The 23556-nt window shown below is 39.9% G+C and overlaps 1 protein-coding gene across 7 annotated transcripts in view; it reads right to left on the reverse strand.

Moving 5' to 3' along the window:
* ZDHHC7 (zDHHC palmitoyltransferase 7) overlaps positions 1–23556 on the reverse strand; it is a 58181-nt gene that overhangs the window by 16159 nt on the left and 18466 nt on the right. Inside the window, exons 1-5 of one of the 7 annotated variants that reach the window (XM_073308102.1) lie at positions 23198–23422; positions 13198–13228; positions 12605–12686; positions 6518–6840; positions 1681–1805 (exon numbers count right to left, since the gene is read on the reverse strand). In XM_073308102.1, the coding sequence (XP_073164203.1) occupies positions 1681–1805; positions 6518–6823 (431 nt within the window). In that variant the 5' untranslated portion in view covers positions 6824–6840; positions 12605–12686; positions 13198–13228; positions 23198–23422. Of the gene's footprint in view, positions 1–1680; positions 1806–6517; positions 6841–12604; positions 12687–13197; positions 13229–14811; positions 14870–16503; positions 16540–23197; positions 23423–23556 lie in introns of those variants that run through there. The other 6 variants (XM_073308103.1, XM_073308104.1, XM_073308101.1 and 3 more) reach the window with 6 other exon arrangements.

Here is a 23556-nt window from a genome sequence, read left to right on the forward strand (position 1 = left end):
CATTACCTTTCAATTGAAGGTCTAAAAAGTGCTTTACCATTACAATCTATTTAATAGATAGGCTAAGGCAGAGATTAAGTCAAATAAAGAGCCAGTTACAGAGGAACTTGGGTGACAGATTTCCAGGAACGAGGCTAGGAGATGCACTTCTTGGCTCCTGTACTACTGTCTCATGACTAGACAATGCCTGTGTCTATCTGTAACATCTGACCTGAGCTTGCCAAAGTGCAGGAAAGTAAAATTGCAATCTTATGAAAATAATACAATCATATTGCTTAAAGAAAACACTTAAAATTGAAATCATCAAAGGCTCTGATCCTCACAAGCACCATTCCTTACAGGCCAAGTCCTTGTTAGGTTTAAAAACAAAAAGGCATTGGAATACTGTGTATAAAGAATACGTATGAAGTCTCAACTGAATAGACTCTCCCCCTCTTGCGGGTAGATAATTTAACAATGATTACATATTTACATGGAACTTTTCCTCCCCACTCCACATACAAAACCAAAATTCACATCTAAGATAAGAACAAGATTTGAGCTCCAAGACAGACACTTTATAATGGAAGTGACTTCTCAACCATAACCTTGCCACAACTAGAGTGACAAAACAGATAATTTATATCAACTGCAGATTTTTTTTACAGTCATTTCCATAATGATTTGCATTTTAGAGTTCCAACAAAAGTCCATTCTCATCCTTTAGGTGAGCAGAAACTGTCAATATATTACAGAGCTGGATATGTGTTAGAGAGGTGCTATTAAAAACATCTGTTAGTCTCTAAGGTGCCACAAGTACTCCTCGGTTTTTTTGCGGATACAAACTAACACAGCTACTACTCAAACATTACACACATGTAACTCTGTGTATATAAACATGCATACACAGTATACAAATATTTACAAGTCACTTAGCTACATAGAGACAGACATATGTAAGTTCATCTTTCTAGTGGTTGAACATTACGGGTGCATCTAAAATGCCTTCAAGCTAACAGGAACAGAGTGGATTTAAAGAAGATAGATTTACTATACTTTTTACTATACTTTATCAACATCCTAATCCAAGATTATGATAATCACATCTTTCATAACTCAGAACAGTCTCCAATGAACTGAAGAATATTTAATTGGTTTAACAAACTTGTTTATGCATGCTGCTTAGGGGAAAAAAAACAACCAAATAGTCAATCTACATGCTCAGGAATGTGTCATTTTGAACAGACCTCTTCAGAACTTTCAGGAAGAGCACACACTGAGGTGACCATTTCAAATGTACTTGTAATGAATTTCTTAATTTAAAATGACTCTTGTAACCGGAACAAAGTAAGACCAGTATATAAAAGATTCAAGTTTGTTTTGTTTTTTTTTTAAATTTTTAGCTAAAGGAGTAAATGATAAGAGGAAACACTTTCTGCTCTACAACAAAATTTACCGAATAGCAATGAAATCCTTTAAAACTTTTAGGCTTATTCCTTTCTTCCCTGCCTCACCTCAAGGTTTTAGATCTATTTGATAGACAAATATACACACAGTTCTGTAGTACAAAGTCTGCAAAACTTTCATTAAATCAAAGTAAGGAACCTGCAGACCATGTTCATTAGTTACTTTATACTCTTTTTAGAATTTTATTTTCAAGTACCTTCATGAAGGTTCACTTTAAAGAAAATAATGGTATACCTGCAATGATGTGCACGTTCTGGTTTGATACTACAGCATTTTGGACATTTGTAGATCACTTCCCCAGGTTTCAGCTGCAAACTCTCCATGTATTCTTTAGTGGCATTTCCTTTTGGTACAGCCCCCTAAATATTTAAAATGGAGGGAGAGAAGAAATCATCTTAAATTAGGAAAGATACCGCTTTTTAAAGTCACCTTTTTAACTGCAGATTTGAACAGGTTTGACTAGTCAACATTAACATGGAGTGTATTGAATATAAAATGTTTTTCACACTAAGCCCATTTTAGCGTACAGACATTATTTTCCTCCGATAGGAAACTACACTCAGCGTCTTCCAGAGACACCACGACCCATTAGTGCCAGTTCAGTTTCAAATGAACTACCACAAACGTGAATAGAATCCATGATCTTTCCCTACAAATGTCAAAACGGCAGTCAGCATCTTTGCTTAAAGTTGAAAAGATTTCTTGTAAGTGAGCAAATCAGGAAAGGGACATGCCTCCTTTCAGGTACATAAAGTAGGTTAACTATTCTGAGGCCCAAAAGCTAGGGCAATCAGCTATTGATGTTACTAAGGGCTTGGGCTACACTTGTGAGTTAGAGCGCATTAATGCAGCCCTGGACGCCCTAGCTCACTACCCGTCCACACTGGCAAGGCACGTAGAGCGCTCTGACTCCACAGCCAGAGCGCTCCTGGTACTCTGCCTCTGTGTGAAGATTAACACTTGTTGCGCCTTGGCTGAAACGCCCGGGTGTCAGCGTGAACGAGGTGTTGCATTACTGCACTCTGATCAGCCTCTGGAAACGTCCCATAATCGCCTTAAGTGGTCACTCTTCTCATTGTTTTTGAATCTCTGTAGGAATGCGGAAATGCCCTTTCAAAGCTCCATTTTTGACAGCGGGCTGCTTATCTGCTCTGAGACAAAGCAACCATTAGTGTGGAATGCTGTGTGTGAGAGGGGGAAACAGGCGGGGGGTGGGTGGGCGGGGAAGGGGTCTGCTGCTGTCTGAACTTACAAGACAGCATGCTGACATGTTCTCAGCCCCCCAAAAACCCATTCTCTCTCCCCCCCAAATACACACAACACACTCCCTGTCACACTCCACCCCACCCCCCATTTGAAAAGCACGTTGCAGTCACTTGCATGCTGGGATAGCAGCTCATAATGCACTGCTCCCAATGCTGCAAATGAGGCCACGCCAGTGCGCTTGAAGCTGTCAGTGTGAACAGACTGCAGCGCTTTCCCTACTGTGCTCTTCGAAGGCTGGTTTAATTCAAAGCTCTCTACATCTGCAAGTGTAGCCATGCCCTAAGAGGCCCAGAGTGAACCAAGAACAGTCTGAAAGCTTTTGCTTTGGATTGTCTTGCCTTTAAGGGTTTAGTCAAACTGCTAGAATGAAATCAAAAGGTTTATATGAAGGAAGTGGGGAGTGTCTGTTACAAGGGCAAAGGTGTTGCATGGTAAAAATTCACTTAGGATCCCCTCCGCCCAGTTTTCTAAAATGGGGAATGTGCTGCCTGTTTTTTTGTTTGTTTCTTTTTTTACACTCAGAACACTGTAATGCAAGGCTGATTTTCTGGGTGATGGTGGAGAAGTATCAGGAAAAGAGTAGTTGTATTTGGAGCCTGGAGTTATTGTCAGACTTTGCAATGTTTGTGATTCTCATTTACACAATCTAGCAAAAAGACCAGGTTACTTAAATGATTTAAGGAAGCTCTTCTGGAGAGAAGACTGAGCTCTGCCAGATTTTAACACAGGAATGGGTATTTCCCTCCTGTTTGCTAGGAGGTAATTTCCACTGAAGCAGAATGTTTTGTCAACCCATGTCCACGCCCCAGTGTTTCACATTCTATGGCTCCTCTTCGCTGCAGTATTAACTCAAGGTATTACACAGCGCTTGCCTTCACTACTGGGGTAAGTCGACTTATGTTATACTACTCCAGCTATGTGAATGGAGTCGACGTAGCTTAGGTCGACTTACCCTGATGTCTTCACTGTGCTGCATTGATGGTAGGGGCTCTCTGGTCGACTTACCTTACTCTTCTCGGAAAGGTGGTGTACCGGGGTTGACTGGAGAGTGCTCTGCTGTCAATTTAGTGGGTCTTCATTAGATCCACTAAATCGACCCGTGCTGCATTGATTGCAGCAGCACTGATCTCCCGTCCCCGTAGTAAAGACCAGCCCTTACTGTTGCTCCTAACCAGCCTCCTGTTGCATACAAAAAGCTCTAGCTTGAGTTAAGTGATTCGGTACACTTGAGCTAACTGGCCCATCAGGGGGCATGTTGATGCTGGAGCTAGTAATGCAGAGAGGACTCCACAACTCTCTGCTGCGCAAACATTGTTTATGAGCGTGACCATTCTCATTCAAGTTAGGCAAAATGGAAGTAACATTACACTGAAGACCAAAACCTAAGAGATGATTTAGTTAGTTCTAGAGGGATCCAAATTTGTAAGAAGAAAAAAAAAACACCTTCTGCCTCTTTTCCACTGATTTCATTCATTCATAAGCATAACTATCAAAATGTACTTGATCTCATGTCTTTGCCATTTTGCCGAATTAACGAGTAATCACAAATAAAAACAATGATACTTGATTCCAGTTACAAACATTGGAGAGATTATGACTTTTATAATCTCAAACTGTAGCCCGTTTACTTTTGATTAAATTCTCATGGTTATAAGGTAATAAAATCTATTTGTCTTCAAATGTAACTTTATACTTCTTATGAATTTTGAGAGAGACTTTATTCTAATTTTCCTTTACTCCTATTTAACAGTCAACAGTTTCTACTACACAGCTTTTTTTTTTTTTTTGGGGGGGGGGGGGAATATGGCAAGTACATTAAGTGAAACAGATTAAGACATACCTAGTCTATAAACAATATCTTGGCTCTCAAGGTCTTAGGTATTTTTAATAATCAGTGCTTAACACACCCATAAACACACTAACTCGTTCTTCAAGAAGGCTTTGTTTAAATGCATCTCATTGGCTTCAAGAAAGAATTTTTCATCACTGGGTGGGGGCTCAGAACTACTCAGGCACTAGCATGCTTTAATGAATTGCCAAAATCACTTCTTGGATAGGTGTGTCCTACCCCCGCCCAATAAATACTCTCTTTTTGTATATGAACTGTAACAAATCCAATCCAATCCAGTTTACAATACCAATTCAAAACTTTAATTTTATGTAGACTGGGCTTGCTTACCAACAGAACTTTGGAAATTAAGTGTGTTTTAAAACTGAGCAGTGAATACTTGCTATAATGACTGATAAAAAGCTGCAAAGACCTGGACTGGCGAGGATCATTATAATCTCAATTTAACATTTCTGGATGAAGTGGTCCACTCCAGTATTTAAGCAGTGAGATTTTCCCACGACACTGCAAATCCCATAGGCTTCAATCTAGAGCTGAGGCACCTTTAAGATGTCAGTGTCAAGGCTTTTATAGCAAGATGTTCACTACTATTTCTAAGGATGACATTTTATACTAAACGCTAACTTGCCACCAGTTCCACCACAAAAGAGTTAACCCAGAAATTGAAGAATATAATTTTAGACAACTAGTTATAAGCAAAACTGCTATTAATCTGGAAATAGGTACATTGTTATAGCAATAGTTGAAAATACACCATTTAGGCTGCCATAAGCTATTACTATGAGCGTTGACAGAAATGTATTCTAAAATGTATTTGCATATATTAATTCAAATTTTGTGTAGCAGTAAAACTGTGGCAATTTGTAATTTTTACCTTGCAGAAACATTTTCGGTAGCAAGGAACAGCCTTATTTACCTGTAAATGCCACTTAACTACATCAAAACCATTTAAAGATAGTGAAGATGTAACTGCTTAATTTAGTTTTCATACCAAGATTTCCAAAGTAATTTTAGATTTTTGTATGTACTCTGTATACAAACTATATATTTTAAAGTTGTAAGAAGCTTGACTTTAAGTAGTCATACTGTGATGAAAGCTTTTAGTTTAACTGAATTATACTTTTTACAGATTTCCAGGAGGTGATGGCTAATTTTTCCAAATGTTTGTTTCCTATTAAAAACTAGGTGAAGCTACATTGAGTCTTATTAGAACACTAATAATTTAATCTGTTGATCTCATTAACTTATTCAACAACATAAAAATATTCATAACATTTTAAACTCAGATTTATTGAGAGAAAAATATCCATAATGCCAAGTGAGCCCTAGTCCTATCTAAGTTTCCTCCCTACATTGATCAACTTACTCCACATTTTAACTGTCAGATCAACAAACTCTGGTAAGTGTTACTGCCTATCAGTTTATACCAACAAGTCTTAACGATGAGTCAGATTTTGAAGACTGCCATAAATACTTTTGAAAACCTTAACTTTTCTATTCATTAAAAGCAGAAGATTTTCTTACCACACCACCTGGAATCAAACAACTTTTACAAAGTTATCTAGATTTGATAATATAACTAGGAAACAAAACGAAGTTACAAAACAAAATAGGCATTTTAATGATCTTCTATAATGGACTTGAATAGTAAATATTTAACAAGTGACCCTACACTTCCCATTTGTCTTCCTTTCCCTTGAATTTTCAACTGTTTCTGCTTTGTTTTTCACTCAGTTCAAGGCTTGTTTATGATACCATAAAAGAAAAAAAGACTGGAGATTGAGACCAACCTCTGCTTCAATCAATTTCAAGATTTGCAACAAAAAGAATTATCCTAGTAGCAGGAGATAGACCCTACCTATCTATAAAAGAGAATTCACAGTTGCTCACCTTATTCTCTGCAACTGACTAAACATGAGAGAATGACCCAATTTCAAGTAATAATCATATACTTACAGGATCAGTTAGCATAGTTCTCAGGTGAGACGAGAGAGCTAGCACTGCCAAACAGTTAAAAAGAACACCATTGATCACAGAGTACCAAAAGTCTTTGGAAGGCAGCAACATGACAAAAGTCACTACGAAGTCTGCATACACAACCAGAAACCACGTCATGACAGCACAGACCATGCCACAGCCATCACGGATGAACCAAACCCTGTCTGCCATATCGGCTTCCGATGAAGAAGAATCATAGCTGTCATTTTCAGCAAGGAGGGGATGGTGCTCAATGTCACGGAATCTGTGCCCCGATGACTGCATGGTTTTCCAGACTTGCCCTGAAGAAAGATGGTGAGACTATGTTTATGCACAAATATTCCATGAAAAATAGAGGTCAACTTTTATTTTTATGACATGATAAGCAAAACAAGCGATTGAGAATTCACATTCTATGACTGTTTCAAGCTGGATTGTTTCTGTAAGTAATTGAGGACACTCATTTAAAACTCCTTAGCTGCAATTTTGTAAGTTGTTTATTGAAAACTTATTTCTAAAAATATTTACTCTGATTGCAAGACATCTGTAATTTTGCAAGTTTCATCTCTCCTCATGCACAGTCAGTACTGATGACAGAATATATACACTTCTGGTATATGCAATCAGTTATTTAAAAAGTTTACAAAAGAATAAGGAGATTTATATAATCAGTATGAGCCACTTGTGTGTGTGTGTAATACACACATTACTAAAGAGAAAAAATTCAGGGAGGAGTTTTCTAATTTGCATGAATATAAAAAGAAGCTTTAATATTCCTTTTGGATAATCTTTCACTTGACTAACGTTAGTTCTACCTGTGATTTACAATTCTGGATGCTACAAGGACGGTAAGAGGACAAGCCGATTTTAGTAGACTGGCCCAAGATTAAAACCATATAATCTATTTAAAAACAAAATACACAGTGCATGGAAAATTAAGGAAAATAAAGGAACTCCTCACTTAACGCTGTAGTTACGTTCCTGAAAAATGCGACTTTAAGCAAAACGATATTAAGCGAATCCAATTTCTCCATAAGACTTAATGTAAATGAGGGGGTTAGGTTCCATGGAAATTTTTTTCACCAGGCAAAAGACTATATATACAAACACAGTGTAAGTTTTAAACAAACAATTTAATACTGGTACACAGTGATGATGATCGTGAAACTTGGCTGAGGAGTCAGAGGGTGGGATTTTCCCAGGGAATGTCTTACTGCTAAACGATGAACTACCAATTGGCTGACCCCTCAAGGTTTAACTCTCACACTCTACAAAGCAACAGGAAAGGAGGGAGGGCAGACAGACACACACCCTGAGAGACAGAGATGTGCATTTCCACTTTAAGTATGAAGAGTGGGGTCAGAAGTACACTGCCTTGTTAATTAGATCAGCAAGCTGAGACCAGACCGCAGCTGCACCTGCTGCCTAAGGCAGCAGCTCCCTTCATTGGTCCATGTGTCCCCCCTGCTCTATGGAAGATGAGGTAAGCGGGGTGCAGGAGCAAGGGGGACACCCTGACATTAGCCCCCCCTTCTTCCCCTCCCTCCCACACAGCAAGCAGGAGTCTTGGGGAGCAGCTCCAAGGCAGAGGCAGCACATGGCAGTGGGGGAAGGGACAGCTGAACTGCCGGCAACTGATAGCCTGCTGAGCAGCTGCTGCACAGGGAACTGAGAGCGGAGAGCTGGTAGGGGGGCTGCCCGTCCATCCTGGTTCCGTCCACCCTGGTTCCAACCACCCACCAGCTCACTGCAACGGGCTGCTCTTCCTGCAAGCACTGGACAAAGCACAACTTTAAAGGCGCATGTTCCCTAATTGATCAGCAACGTAACAACGAAATGACGTTAAGTGAGGCGTTTCTGTACGCAGACTGGAGATTTATGTACAAATTTGTCATACCTTCTGGTGGCAAAATCTAGTTGTGTGTGTAAAATCGTGAGGCTGGTTTTCTTTGAGGCATTTCCCCCCCATTTAAAAATATCAGTAATTTAAATACCAATTCCCTTATTTGACCAATTACTTTAAAAGGAGGGGAAGTATATTGATTTTAATTTAATTTTTCTGGAACCACTGCAAGTTTGAGTTGAGGAGGAATCTTTAATCCATATTTTTCAGAAGCGTTTTAAATATGAAGAGATTTCTGCCACCCGTCCAGTACAAATAGCGAGAAAAGGGTTGGGGAGAGATGCATTGTCTTTTTTGCTGCCTTTACACCACAACAGAGAAAAGCTTAAAGAAGTATGAACTCGCCCATGTTCATATACAGTGGCACATTACTATGGATTAAAACCCGCAAAACCTGGAAGGGACATAAATCCTCATGCTTCAGGGTATAAACCTGATCAACCAAGGTGATTAGAAAGAACCTTCCTCTATAAGCAGATAATTCCAAAATCTCCCACTTTAGGGTTTCCTCATATCTTCCTCTGAAACATGACCGCTGTCTGAGATAGTATAGTGGATTAAATAGACCATTGTTCTGACCCAGAATGGTAATTCCTATGAATTTTTGCTCGGATACCAGAAACACTATGCTTGTCTGGGCAGTTTCACATTCCTTTCCAACAGTGACAATAGTTAACTTGCAGAAACATAAGTGAAACTTCATGGCTTGAGCAGGTGTAATCAGATTCTCCTGCTTTGGAGCAAAGGAAAGAAAATTTTCCTGCTATTTTGTGTCGTACTTAAAATCAAAACTGCAAACCACTTTAAGTACTTTTTCTAGTCATAACAAAGTAACTGCAGACTCTGCAGAAAAGGCCAATCTATTAAGCAGAGGGTAACAACTTAGAACCCAAAAGGTTTTCGTTGCTTGTTCAGAGGATTAAATAAAACAAGGCGCACAGCTACACAATTCCAGAAAGTAAAAACTGTGATACTCTACAACAAATCGTAATACTCATTTATTTCCTGATGTTTTATGAAATGTTAGCATTAAGAATGAATAATCATCTACCATAAGCAGTCAAACAACAGGTGTGTTTATTGCTTCCTTCTTGATGCCTTGAAATACACCTAACTTCTGAAACAGGAGAGGAGACTGCAGTATTGAAATTCCATGCATGCTTAATGTTATTCCAGGGGAAATAAAATAAAATGAAGTGACCTGTAAAGTCTCCTCAAATCATTTAATGCTTTTTCCTAGTTCAGGTAAGCTATTTCGAGTGCTCTAGCTTGTGCCCTGGAAGGGCTCTTAGTTTAAAGTGGCTAATGATTAAGTCTGTGCTGGTAAATCATTTATAAAGGGAGCATGGGCTACTCCAGAATGTGAAGGACCGCAATGTTTTCATCTGATGACAATACTTTAGGCATCACTGTCGACATAGGAACAGGAACAGCTTCAGACTTGTAGCTTGTCTACATGCACATGGCACCGGTATAACTAAAGGCACGATGCTGCACTAATTTAGTTAAACCGGTATGACTCTACGGTGTAAAAAATTCTTAGCAGCTGTCTTAGTAAAAAAGGAAGAAAAACAGTGGAGGGGATGATGTAGTCTTACACAGAATAAATGGTGTTTCCCAGAAAAAACTGCTATAGGCCATGAAGCAGTAATTCCGATCAGTTCACATGGTAAATTAGCAGGAAGGCCAAGGGCTGCTCGTCACACAAACAGCTATAGGCAAATAAAACCCCTGTATGAATTATGCTCAGCAATTTTCTAAGTAGCAATTTAATCTTGCAGACAGATGTACTCCCTGCTATTCACATTACCTATTTTTGTCTTTCAAAACAGTACTTAGTAGACTAGAATATTTTCACACCATGAGACAAAAATGGATATCAAACCAACATTCATTTCCTCAGAGTTGTTGGTTGCATCACAGCCCTAATGGTAAATATGAGGTTTTTATATGGGCTATATTTTTGTCTTGTTGACTTGCCAAACATCATTTTTCTCCTTGCATTAAAATGGGGCCTACTGCTTTTCAGTCCTGACTAATGGGGGCTTTGCCATACTGAACTACAGCTGTTGTCTCCCATGAACCTGCTGAGTCATCATATTGCCAGTGAAATTTGACAGGATGGTTTCTCAGGTCCAGCGTGGACTTTCTGGAGAGAAATATCAAAAACCTGACCATTTCAATCTGAAAAGGGATGTTTTGATACAGCTCTGTTTTGTGAAAACATTCCAAAGGTTTTGTTTTCATTCCAATGTGGAATGAAAACGAAGTTCAAAAACTTGAACGTTCTTGTAAAACAGAATTTTTTCCAGCCACCTATAACTAGCAGTGTGAAATGGTAGAATCAAAGTTTTATCAACAAACAGGAGACAGATTACAGTCTGAACACAAAGTTCCAAGAATAGCATGCAATCCTAGAAGTACACTCAGTCCTAAAATTGCTATTGATTCTGTACTAGTAAAGGGCATATCTGAGAGAAACTTGAAAGCACTATATTGATTGGTGACAGCTGAGCAGATGTCTCCAGTATTTTTTCTGTGCTAATGGTAGACTCCATATGACCACTGGGATTTATGGTATTTTAGGTCATACCTCAAAACCTTGAGTATATGTACTGCTTTGTTAATCCAAAATTATAATCTACAATGCCTACATTTACCAATTAATTTCTGAGGGATTCACACTTGTGATAGCTGTCAAACAAAGTTACACAAATATATGCATCTTTCATATACTTTTCACCATTTTTCTAGTCTTTATTACTAATTCTTAGCTGTCCTAATTAAAAATGTTCCATCTACTCCCTCCCTCTGACTCTAGTGTCGGATTGCTAAATCAAAGACTTACTCATTCCCAGGACAGACACTATTAACATATTGTAACTATGATTTAGAGTAGCTAAATTAAATTTATTCCATCAAAGTAAAGTGTTCTTAAATCATAGCAACAGTAAATCATGAAGCTATTGGTCAAGTAAATTCTTTTTTGTACAAAAGTCCTCTCTCATTTGAATGTAATACATTAACAATGCTCCTAGTTACAAACAGTAAAGACAGTTGCAGTCTAGAAAATGTCTTGGGAAAACAAACTTTATTTCTCCAATATAATTCATGCTTAAATTAACCTGATTAGGAAAGGTGTATTTCTTTCTAGTGTTTAATATTCAGTGACAATTCCAATGCATCCGATGAAGTGGTCTGTAGCCCACGAAAGCTTATGCTCTAATAAATTTGTTAGTCTCTAAGGTGCCACAAGTACTCCTGTTCTTTTTGTGGATACAGATTAACATGGCTGCTACCCTAAACAATTCCGAATGATTTCACCTTTGAGTTACCAGATTAAAAACAAATGTTGTTAATTTTTGTACAGTTAATACTGCAGCCCCATGCACGTATGCCCACTAGCATCACTAGGAATTTAGGATTCTAAATTGCTGCTCAGGATCAAGCTTTTGCCTCTCTTTTGTAGCTGTAATATGAAGTTTTAAATAGACTATATGACTGACAACTGGAATTTAAGTTAAGAAAACAAAAATGACTTCCCGGGAAAGCAAGAAAAGACTATACACAAGGATTACTTACGGAAATACATCTTTCAAGCATCTTTACAAAGGAATATATTACAAGGAAGTAACACGTAATTTGCAGGGAGCAAAGCTTTCAGACTTGGGGTTGAACCTCAACATGGCACAAAGAACTGAAGGCAAAACAAACTTTATAAGACAGCAACAGGATAATGACATAATGCATTATGTCAGGAAGTTTACCCATAAATAATGGCGTAGAGATGCAACAGCTTTTGGAACCTGTTGCACACAAATTAAAGTAGCAAAACTCAGTAAAACTCAAAGGGCTTGTAAATGGGCATGTTGACTCAGAAATGAGAAGTCATCCATAAATATCTTTCAGCTGGAGCAAGGCTTTAGCAGCATAAAAACATCAAACAAAAACATACAAAAAAAATTCCCAACCAAGGGTTCACCCAGCCCATTGTATTTCAAGACAAATGAGAGCTTTAGAGATTGATTCTTTTAATATTTTAACTACTTTAGCTTTAGACCCTTTCATTTTCAAGTTACTGTATTTTGTTTATGTTTAACAACTGTATTAAAGACAAACATAGCCTAGGTTAAAGTTTCAGCATAATACAAAACCCAACATACCTAACAAATGCTGTGTGTGTTATTCTGACATCATGCCCTTCCTTCAGGCTTCTAAGATGTACATGGTTGTATCTGATGTAATCTGAAAAGACAGTCAAAAACTGGTTAGAACTGCACTGTTGCTTCGGGGTAATAGTTTTAAGTATGCATAATCTATTACAACTGAAGGACTTTGGAAGTGTAAGAAGTATAGTATGCAAACCTATATCAATTATGAAGTAATTTTAGGACTGATCAGTCATGGAATCAATATATAGAACCCTACAACGGGAACTGTGTTGACTATCTAACTGAAGTAAACAATTAACAAAGTCTGTTCTGCTATGCAATTCTTCAATTTTTCTAGACAGACCAGATACGCATACTTTAAACATGATCTATTCCTCCATCATTTCTCTGTCAAGTTTTATTCTTGTTTGGTGAAAATATAAGATAGAGTGTTAAAGGGCTTCAGCCTCCAGAAAGTAATAGTCAATCCATTCTTGTTAGAGCTCTCAAGAAGGCATTTGGTAACAGCTGGGTAAGGCAAGCATATTCTCTATTTTATGTTATCAAAGGGTAAGTTACTATGTAAGTTTAGAACTATTTCTTACCCTAATGATCAATGCCCCCTTTATGGTTAATCTGAAAATAAAACAAATTATTCAAACCTATTTATTCAAAGCAGTCAGTATAATAAATGCAAAAGTTTATGCTAATGAAAATTTAAACAAAAGAGATTCTCTTGACTATGGTAATTAGCCACATTGGTAAATATGTATCTTAATATTCAATATATGCTTGACAAAAAAAAAAATCGACATTGCAATCAAAATCTCAATGGTTTCACTGTTTGATTTGAGTTTAAATGTACATGTTGCAAGACAGAAGAAAATGGACTCTACTAGGTACTTTTTGAAGCTATGTGCTACTATTAACTAACAGTGCACTACAGATCACCAGTGGTCCAGTTTGAGACACGCCACCTTAGTATATTACTTTTTATAGTTAATCTGTAGAATAAAAACAGTGAGGAGACGCTGAGTAAAAATATCTATAGCATCCTTAACTCAGTTCTGTTGGGTGCAAGTACCAATTACCGTACATATGGCTTGCAGTTAAACACCTTTAGGTTACCATCAAAGGTTATTAATTGTCTTGTTTTTTGTTTTAAAAAAAGACGACTAATAGTAATAAGAATTCTTAAATTAATTTTTGCTATGTCCTTATAGTATGGGTTCAGCCAAGAGAAATCTGAGAAGTTTAGAAAAGAAACTAAGTTTATTTCTGAACAGTTTAGTCCACAGCACCCACTTTAAGCTTCCTGACACGGCAGTTATACCATTTAATTTGGAAGCTTCAGCTTCATAAGTCTTGGTAGTAACAAATATTCTACCTATTCACCAGCTTTATCAAATGTTAAGCCACCACCTATTTTCAGTGAAAGAATTCCAGTAAAACTAGCCCCTGTTCCAAAATAGCCATTCCTTATTAAGCCAGTTTTTGTAACACATTACATAGAATTTCTCATATTTTCATCAATATTTTCTTGTATTATTAAAAATGAAAACACAAGCCACTAGATTTCCAGGAGAAACAGGAAGCGACAGCTTTCGAGTTCTACCCCTCTTTCTTCACAAGTTTGTGTATTCCTCTGAAAGTCTGAAAGCTAAGCAGAAGTTTAACTGTATGGGATTACTGGATTTTTTGTTTTGCCTATATACTTATTTTTTTATATTTGTTATACTAATTCTCTCAATTTATATTTACTAAATATTAATTAGTGTGAAAGAGACGATTGTTGAGGTAATATCTCTTACTGGACCAACTTGTGTTGGTGGGAGATACAAGCTTTTGAGCTATACAGAGCTCTTCTTCAGGTCTGGGAAAAGATATTACCTCAGTTACCTTGTGTCATTTAAACCATGAGAACAACACTGTTAAAACACTGCAAACTAGTTATTACTGTGACCATCAGCTTGCTGCAAAGTAACATGTAAACATAAGTAGATGTTGATAAGGAGAATGCTGGTTAAGTGAATCACATGATCATCTAAGGTTACCCACATTATCAATAGTTTCCAATCTAAACTTCCATTTTTCATAAATCTAAAAAGATAGACATTGGTGCAAAGATGCCACATCCCAAATCTTTGGGGGTGAAACTTTTAAAAATACTATATCTACATTTACATCATTAAAACTTAGTTCCTTGAATGAGAGATTACCATAAGAACCATGTTCCCTAACTTCTCGATCACAATTGCGCAACATCAACGGCTGCTTATGTGGAAGAATGATAACAGTTGTGTATTTGTAACTGTAATGCGTTTTGTCCTTTCTGGAAAAAACAAAAAACCCACTATCTCCCTGGCCTATCTGTTCTGCTGGCTCACTATATTTGGTCCCTTGCTCCCCTGGTATAGACCTCTTCCAGTGGGAGAATTAGTGTTTGGAAAGCACACAGAAGATATAAAGTGCTAAGGGTTCTAATAGGGTTGTCTGCAGCTTTGCCCAGGACTATAGATTTGTTTACCCCAGTGTGTGTGTCACAACATGTGATTTTCAGTCAGCCAGTGCTCTTCACACATTCTGAGTACAGTTCAAGAAATTAAATATTCTGCCTTAAACTAAAATTAAGCTTTAGTCCAAACAACATTTTCTTCTCAAAATCCTCAAAATCTTTATCATGTCAGAAAACACAGATGCACAGTATGTTCCATGAATGATAACCATTTGCACAAATGATTAATTGAAACTGGATTCCAGTTTGGTTACCCGTTTTAGCACATCTGAGATTTTCCCTTGGAATATACCATCTATCATATAATTTGTATCCCATTGTTTAGTGAAATGCTGTAAACCCAAATTGCAGACATATTACCAGAATAACAATGACATTAAGTCAAATGACTCCCAGGCTGCTTAGTCAGGGATTACAAAATAAAAGCTACTTTTAACAACGTTATTGCAGATTAAGCCACAATGTAATAACATTTAAAATTAATAATCACAAAAAATGTGTTATTACACAAATGACTATTCCAACTACTTAAAAACCTTAAGATTTTCCAACAGCACTGAGCCAGGTCTCCAATTTCCTTACATACAAATAGTTGCTGGCTAACTCCTTTACTCCCTCACATCCTGCTTCTGCAAGACTGCAGCACTATTTAATATCAGATACTGCATCAAGGTAGTCCTCAAGAACTTTCTTCCAATAAGAGTAGAAAGAGGTTTTGGGAAAACGAAGGGGGATAACTAGTATGTCCCAACCTGTGTATGTGTTATTCACTAAAGTAAAAAAAAAAAAAAAGCATGATTTACGACCAACTTTAGCAGGGAAGACTTTTTTTTTTTTAATATATATATAAGAAATAGCATCATTCTGGAAAGTCCAGTCACTGGGATCTTACAATAACATGAAAAAAACTCAATATACAAATAAGATTAAAAATACTTCAGCAATCAAAGTTTATTTTCTGTTTTAGGTTTCCTTTTAAGTTACACAGTGAACCGTTTTTATTTTAAATAAAATTCATGGTGTGGTTGCACGCTGCAAATGAAAAACCTATTTCAACATTTCTACTTAATAGTTGGTGCTAACAACTCCACCAATAGATCTCTGAAGGGAAGCCAAGACGTGCAGTATTATAACACAATAGTAACACTCTGACAGGTCAATTTGTAAAGCTTAAATGTGATTTACTTAAAGCCACCCGAGTCTTAAGACAAAGTTACCTACAAAGCACAGGATTGGTGCAACAGACTTTTAGCTAACTGAAAGCAACAGATTGCCTTTGAAAGGTCAAAATTTTAAACGCTGCAGTAATTCACACCTGAAGGAACGTGATACTGCATACAATTCCATAGGAGGTATGGACAGCAGATAGCAGCTGTCTGACATTGATAAAACTCACCTTCACAATGGTACACACGTGATCCTGATCCTCAAGCTGTCAGACAAAGCTAAGGCATCATATAAAATCTCTCTGTGCAGAGAGGTTAAGTTACGAAGACAGAATCAGTGGCTACTTTAGTAGAAGAATAAGTCCCTTTTCATTATACCTCTGTAAGACTCAGAAAAGACCCTTTGTTAAAAAAAAATCAGCTCTGGCTGGCTCTAGCAACTGTTCAGCACCTGACTCACCTATTATTGTGTATTTACTCCACGTATCCAATATTCAAGGTCACACTGTAACAGCCTAAGCAGTAACAGAATAACTTCGTTTTCTGCAACTGAATTTCAAAAAGGATTCTCTCTCCCCTCCCCATGTGACCCTTATATAAATGATCATCTCTGTGAGCTATAGCTCACAAAAGCTTATGCTCAAATAAATTTGTTAGTCTCTAAGGTGCCACAAGTACTCCTTTTCTTCTTGCAAATACAGACTAACACGGCTGTTACTCTGAAACATCTCTGAGAGCAAAAGGTGAATTTTGGTAAGAGTGTATATTTACACAGTACAATTTAGAGAATTATTCTAAAGTCCCGTATTATGCCTGTCTCTGCTTATCATCACTTCATATTATTTCACTCTACAGCAGGTACATGCATTTGAGTAAAGAAATACTGGAAGTTTCCCCTTTTATCTTTAAAAAGGAAATGTTTCCTCACCCCCCAACCTTCCAAAAAGCAACATAGTTAAACATCGCTGATTTAAAAAATGGCTACTTCAGCTGTACCAAGACCAGTGAAAGCTTCATCACGTGACTGCACATGCCTCTATGTTGGTAACCCCTTACAAATGCCACTAAGACATGCCATCAAGAATTCTGAACAGACAATTAAGCAAAACGAAGCTAGAATCAACATATAGCATTTCTTAGGTATTTATAAATATCACCTATTAGCAACAAACTGGTAACTTTACAATACAAAATTAGCTTTAAGTTTATGTAAATCTCTGCATATCTTGTCCCTGAAATGGTTCAGTGAAGTCTGTTAAACCTTGACAGAGGAATTGCCTACGTGGTGCGTTAGTCTGCACAAGCAAAGATGTAAATTCTAATGCTCACTAGCATGTCACGCACTAACTGCCCCATGTGGACTCTACTTGCAAGCATTAAAAATTCCCTACTGCATGTTAATGTAGTCTCATTTCAAAACAGTACTACATTAATATATACCAGGGAACTTTTATTGCACTAATTGGGCTGTGTGGATCCTGCTGACATGCATGATATGCTGGTGTGCATTAGAATTTACATGCCTCCTGGTGCGCACTAAGGAATCATGTAGACAAGCCCTAAGGCCACGTCTACACGGCGGGTAGTGATCCATCTATCGGGGATCAATTTATCTTTCTAGTCTAGATGCGATAAATCGATCCCCGATCGCTCTGCCGTCGACTCTGGAACTCCACCACGGCAAGAGGCAGAATCGGAGTCGACGGGGGAGCGGCGGCCGTCGATCCCGCACCGTGAGGACAGAAAGTAAGTGATTCTAAGTCGATCTAAGATGTGTTGACTTCAGCTAGGCTGTTCTTGTACTGAAGTTGCATATCTTAGATCGATCCCACCCCCCTAGTGTAGACCAGGCCTAAGATACAACTTCCACTGCACCCTGAACTGTACTAAACTGGCTCTGGCAGGCAGGGATGTGGGATTTCTAAGTACACTGCCACTGATTCCACAAAATCCAGCCTCAAAACAAATAGTAAAAGCAACCCAGAAGTTATGACAGGTGGAAGTTAGGGTATCCCACAGTCTGCTTTCACATATACCAAAGATTCAGGTAGGCACTGGCCTGGACAAAATAGAGCAAGTGCAAAGGTGTCATATAGTATGCAGGGATAGCTTAAGAATCAGGAATGCCTGACAGCCTCCCTGCTCCAGATAGTCAATTTCTCTTCCTTTTTTAACTCTTACCCAAGAAGAGGAAAATTCATTGTGTGCTTCTATTGCTACACCTAGGCGAAACATGGAGTCCCAAGTTGAGTTTTTCATAGGTCTGCAGATGCCATGGTAAGTTTAAGATGCGATTTTAAATCTATGAACATCTCATCTCCTACCTTTCCCTCCTCTCATTCCATATCCAAAGCCCTAAGTACCTGTCAACTTCCTTCTCCTGAATATCATTCAGCCTAACCATTCCCTGAAACACTGATTACTGTAACCTCTTCCTTTCTGGCCTCTCAACTTTTTCCAGACTGTCCAAATGCCATTGATAGACATCTTTCATTTCCCTGTGCTCTGCCCATCCCCCTATGTCACCTCTTTATCTTCACCCCACACCACAGAGTCCTATAAAAATCTAACTTTCATTTCTCTCTCTGCCTCTGTCTCCCTACTCCACTTTTCCTCCCAATGCTCTCTTAGGCCCAGATCGACAAAAGTATTTAGGTTCCTAACTCCCACTGATTTCATTAGAAGTTAGGAACCTAAATACCTTTGTGGATCTGGGCCTCGATCCCTTTGGCTTACCCAGGCTCCTTTCCCACCTGCCTGCTCCATACCTTCTTCCGTGCTGTCCCCTATGTCTGGTCTAGTATTCCTCTCCTCTCTCCACCTTAAACCACTTCAGGCAATCTCTCCTTCTTCCTTATAAATATTCTCTTCACTAAGCTGTTTTCCTGGCCTACTGCATTTGCCTTGTCTTATTAGACTAACTTATTTGAAGCAGGGAATGTGTCTTCATGTACATAAACTACTAAACAAATGATTGTTAAAAAACTGTGTTATCAGCTCAGCACAGAAGGGCACAAAACCCCTCAACTCCTACTGAAGTCAATGAAAGTTAAGAGCGCCCAGGACATCACAGGATGAGGCCTTTAACTTTTTTTTAAAAAAGACCTTCAAGATGTTTCCACTACCACACAAGAAAGAGTAAAATGTGGCTGTGTTGTAAAGTTATAATATATTCCTAATGAAAATATTTTATATTTAGAAATGACAAAAATCTGCTGACAGCAGTAGTCTTCTAACCACTATGTTCTTTCTCCTGCTTCTGAATCTAAAACAGTCCATCCTTATAAAGAATACTAAACAATACAATTCACTACCAAAGAAGCATATGATTTACTAACACAGCTATCTGGAATTTTTTTTCCATTAATACATTTTTTGTAAGATTACCATTAGATGGTCACAAGGTTGTCACCCCTCATTATATAAACTACAGCTCTGAGACACCCTGCATAAAAACAAGTATTGAGAATGCATCTCCATAAAGATACATTCAAGTTACATTGCTATCATTGAGATACATTCATTTATTATCATGCTAAAAATATTGTTGTTTCATTAAGTCCATCTACCCCCACAACTTTTCAGAATTTAGATTTGCCATTGTCAAATCCTCGCTTAGGCATTAGCCAGAAGATGTGACCTACTCACTGCCTGTGCTCAAAGTCAACACAGGATTTGGGATGGCTGAAACTCCTGAAGTTCCACACTTATAGCAGTTTAGGTTTAAGACACAGGGCTCAATTCTCCACTAACTTGCACCTTTTATAGCAATCTTACACCTGTGTAAAGTAAGCGCAAAGTGGGTGTAATATGCTACCTTTCTGTTTTGGTAGCTCTTTACACAGGTAAAAGTACTAGCCAAGGCGTAAGGCAGTTGAGAAACAGGCCCAGAATTGATAACCCACTGAAACAAATAGGCAGTTCACATTTCTAGCAAAATTTCAGTCCACTCTTCCACAGCTGGAGTTGGAAAACCCATGCAAAAAAAACATCCTCCAATAGGACCTCTATCACAACAGGGATTTGGCAGAAGGGGTAGCAGATTTGCCTCTGCATAGATCCACTAACCAATAAATGGTAGAAGTTCAAATAGTTGGGTTACATTAGAAAGGACAGAGCAGCTGGATAGAGGCGTTTACCCCGGAAGAACACAGCACAGACTACATCTCCGGGCTGTGCACTGGTGGTAGAATTTGTGCCTTAGCTGGTTCAGATCTCTATTTTTTCAGATTCAGGCAGACCCGACTCCCTCTGTTCCATTCCTGAGGGCTAGAAAGCTATTGCCTTTTTAAAAAAAGTTAAGTTCTGCACCAATGGCCAGGAAAAATTTCCCCACTTGCTACTAATAAGTTGATGTGTCAAGATCCTAAATTACAAGTTTTAACATATCTGCTCTATCATTTCCAAGTTTAATCAATTTAAGCTAAATCCTTACCATCATTTGAATGTGGTTTGCCATATTTACTGACTGTACTTTACAACACAACACATTTTTCTGTCAATTAATATGCCCCAGAAGTGATCTTTCCTTTCAGAACTCAATAAGTCAACAAAGATCAAAGCTGAACTATTTTCACAAGCCTGTCAAGTTATTCCATTGTCAGTATTAATCTAAACCACTGTGATAAGTGTTATTATTAAAAAAAACCTCAACCATTTTGTCTTCTGAGCATGCCATACATGCAAAATCTGCTGGTTCTTTCCCATGCTTCACCAGCACCTCAGTTCCTAAATTGCTGTGTTAGACTATTAATTCATTCCCCTTGGGAGTAACCCAGGTAATGCCGTCATAAAACACAGGTAAAAACTTTTTGATTCAAATACACACAGCACAAAGTATTTGAAATCAAAGTCAAAGTGAGCAAGTTAGAGAGACAGAACTGTAAGATGATTTGACATGTGCTTCTTCAATACAAAGGGTTGTCAGGTTCTGAACTCTAGTCTAAAGGGATTTTACGTCAGTTTTATGTAGTCATGAGTCACTAGGCCCCAGTGTTTTTCTACAAATCTGACAAATTAGATACATCATCCCCTGACTGAGCCAATATTTCAGAAGATCTTCTAAGCCTGTTATGAATGCACATAAGTAATCCCATTGAAGTCAACGGGACTACTTATGTGCTTGAAGCACATGCGTAAGCATTTGCAGGATCAGGGCATATGTTTATACATTCATATCTCCAGCAAACCACAGAAGAGTGATGAAGTCATGACTTGGGGTCTAGATACCATGGTACAGTGTATCCTACCCCAGTGTACAATAAGCAGGGCATCCCAGGGGTTATCCAACTTTATAGCGTAGCTCACATTATGATTTTATTGTGGACACCTCGCTTCCACTTGGATTATGTCCCTTTATTTGCATGCTCTTAATTTAATCTCCCCTTTTTATGTATTCTGTTCCTCCCAGATGGAAACAAAGAGGCAGCTCCATTTAAGAAGCTAGATCTCTGTGGCCCACCAATAAGCATTGCCCAGATAAATTTGAGAAACTGTGGAACAGAATGTGTGGTGCACCAAGAAATTGCAACAACTTCTTTGCCTACTTCAGCACTAGTGCATTGCTTAAGAGAAGTTTCAGATCTCTATTACTTACAGGGTAAGTACACTGAGGGGAAGTATATTGCCATTTTTATTAATTGTGATGCTAGAACTGTTTACTTCAAGTACTTTTCAATTTAGACTGCAGCACCAGCATGAGATTAAAAGACTCAGAAACTAATTTCTTATTCAACGGCTGCAGAAACTGAGAATATAATTGATTTTATCCAGCACACTCAACCAGCCAAAGAGAGCAGCAAATCCCAGCTCTGACACACACACACATACACTGTTCATTGCAGTCACCAATAATGGGATTGAGAATGGATTTGGGGGTGGGGGTGGAGCGAAAAGTTGGTTCTGTCTGATATTTTATTGATTAAACTCTGCTCCCTCCTGGTCTGACCCTCTGATCGAATGAGATGCAGACACTGCCCTAGGCTGAGCCGTGGGGAGGGAGAGGGCTCAGTGCCAAGGCATGTCCCAGCCTCCCCCCATAACAATGGAAGCAACAACAGAGCCCTGGCCAGTGATTAGGGAAGAGAACTCTAGAAGAGGAGCAACTTGTGCTGTGGGGGCAAGCCGTGAACCCCCAAAAATGGAGACCAAAAGCAAGTGGGGAAAGGAAAGTGAGCAGGGAGAGATGGGGGATGGCTAAGTGGGAGAGCGGAAACAGAAAGCAAGATAAGGAGGAAACACAAGGAGCACAGCAAGGCAGGGGAAGATGAGGGGGAGGGGGGTTGGGGCAGCAGAGCAAGGTGGAGCACGGCACAGCAGGGAGGGGACAAGAGCAGGGGCTGGGCGAGCAGAGCAGAGAGGAGACAAGAGGAGGGACTGGGGGGGCAGAGCACAGCAGGGAAGGGACGACAAGAGGAGGGGCTGGGGAGCAGAGCAAAGGGGGTCAGAGCATAGCAGGGGAGGGACAAGAGAAGGGGCTGGGGGGCAGAGCAGAGAGGAGACAAGAGGAGGGACTGGGGGGGCAGAGCACAGCAGGGAAGGGACGACAAGAGAAGGGGCTGGGGGGAGCAGAGCAAAGGGGGTCAGAGCATAGCAGGGGAGGGACAAGAGAAGGGGCTGGGGGGGCAGAGCACAGCGGGGGGCAGAGCACAGCAGGGGAGGGACAAGAGAAGGGGCCGGGGGGCAACGCAGGGAGGGGCCAGGAGGGGCGGGCGGCGGCGGCATAAGTCGGGGGCAGATGGGCCAGGAGGATGCGCTGGGGCGCAGAGCGCGGCGGCGGCGGCCAGGAGGATGCGCTGGGGGGCAGAGCGCGGCGGCGGCGGCGGCGGCGAGGGGGGAGGAGGGACTCTAGGGGGGCAGGGCGGAAGCCGGGAGGGTCCCTGAGGGAGACCCCGGGGCGCGGTACCGCCCCGGCCCCGCACTTACCGCAGCCGGGCCCCCAGCGCCGGGCCCCCGGCGGCTCAGAGAGCAGCGCGGAGCCCGGCCCCCCGGTCCTGCTGGCGCGGGGCGGCACGCGCCAGGGCCGAGCCCATCCCGGCGGGCGCCCCGGGCTCTGCGGGCAGCGACAGCGCGGCGCGGAGCGACAGGAGCAGCGAACCCCGGAAACGCGGAGAGAGGGCGGTGCGGCCCCGCGCCGGAAGCGCGATTCCCCCGCATTGCGCCTGCGCCTCGGCCGCGCGGAGCTGACGGGAAGACGCATGCGTAACGCGGCCGGTTTCCAGCAGCGTCTCGGAAGTGCGCGTGCGCCCCCTGGCAGGCTGGCTGCGAGGCGGCGCGTGACTCTC

Source organism: Lepidochelys kempii, chromosome 12 (genome assembly GCF_965140265.1).
Source record: "Lepidochelys kempii isolate rLepKem1 chromosome 12, rLepKem1.hap2, whole genome shotgun sequence".
In the NCBI taxonomy this organism is placed as follows: Eukaryota; Metazoa; Chordata; order Testudines; family Cheloniidae; genus Lepidochelys; species Lepidochelys kempii.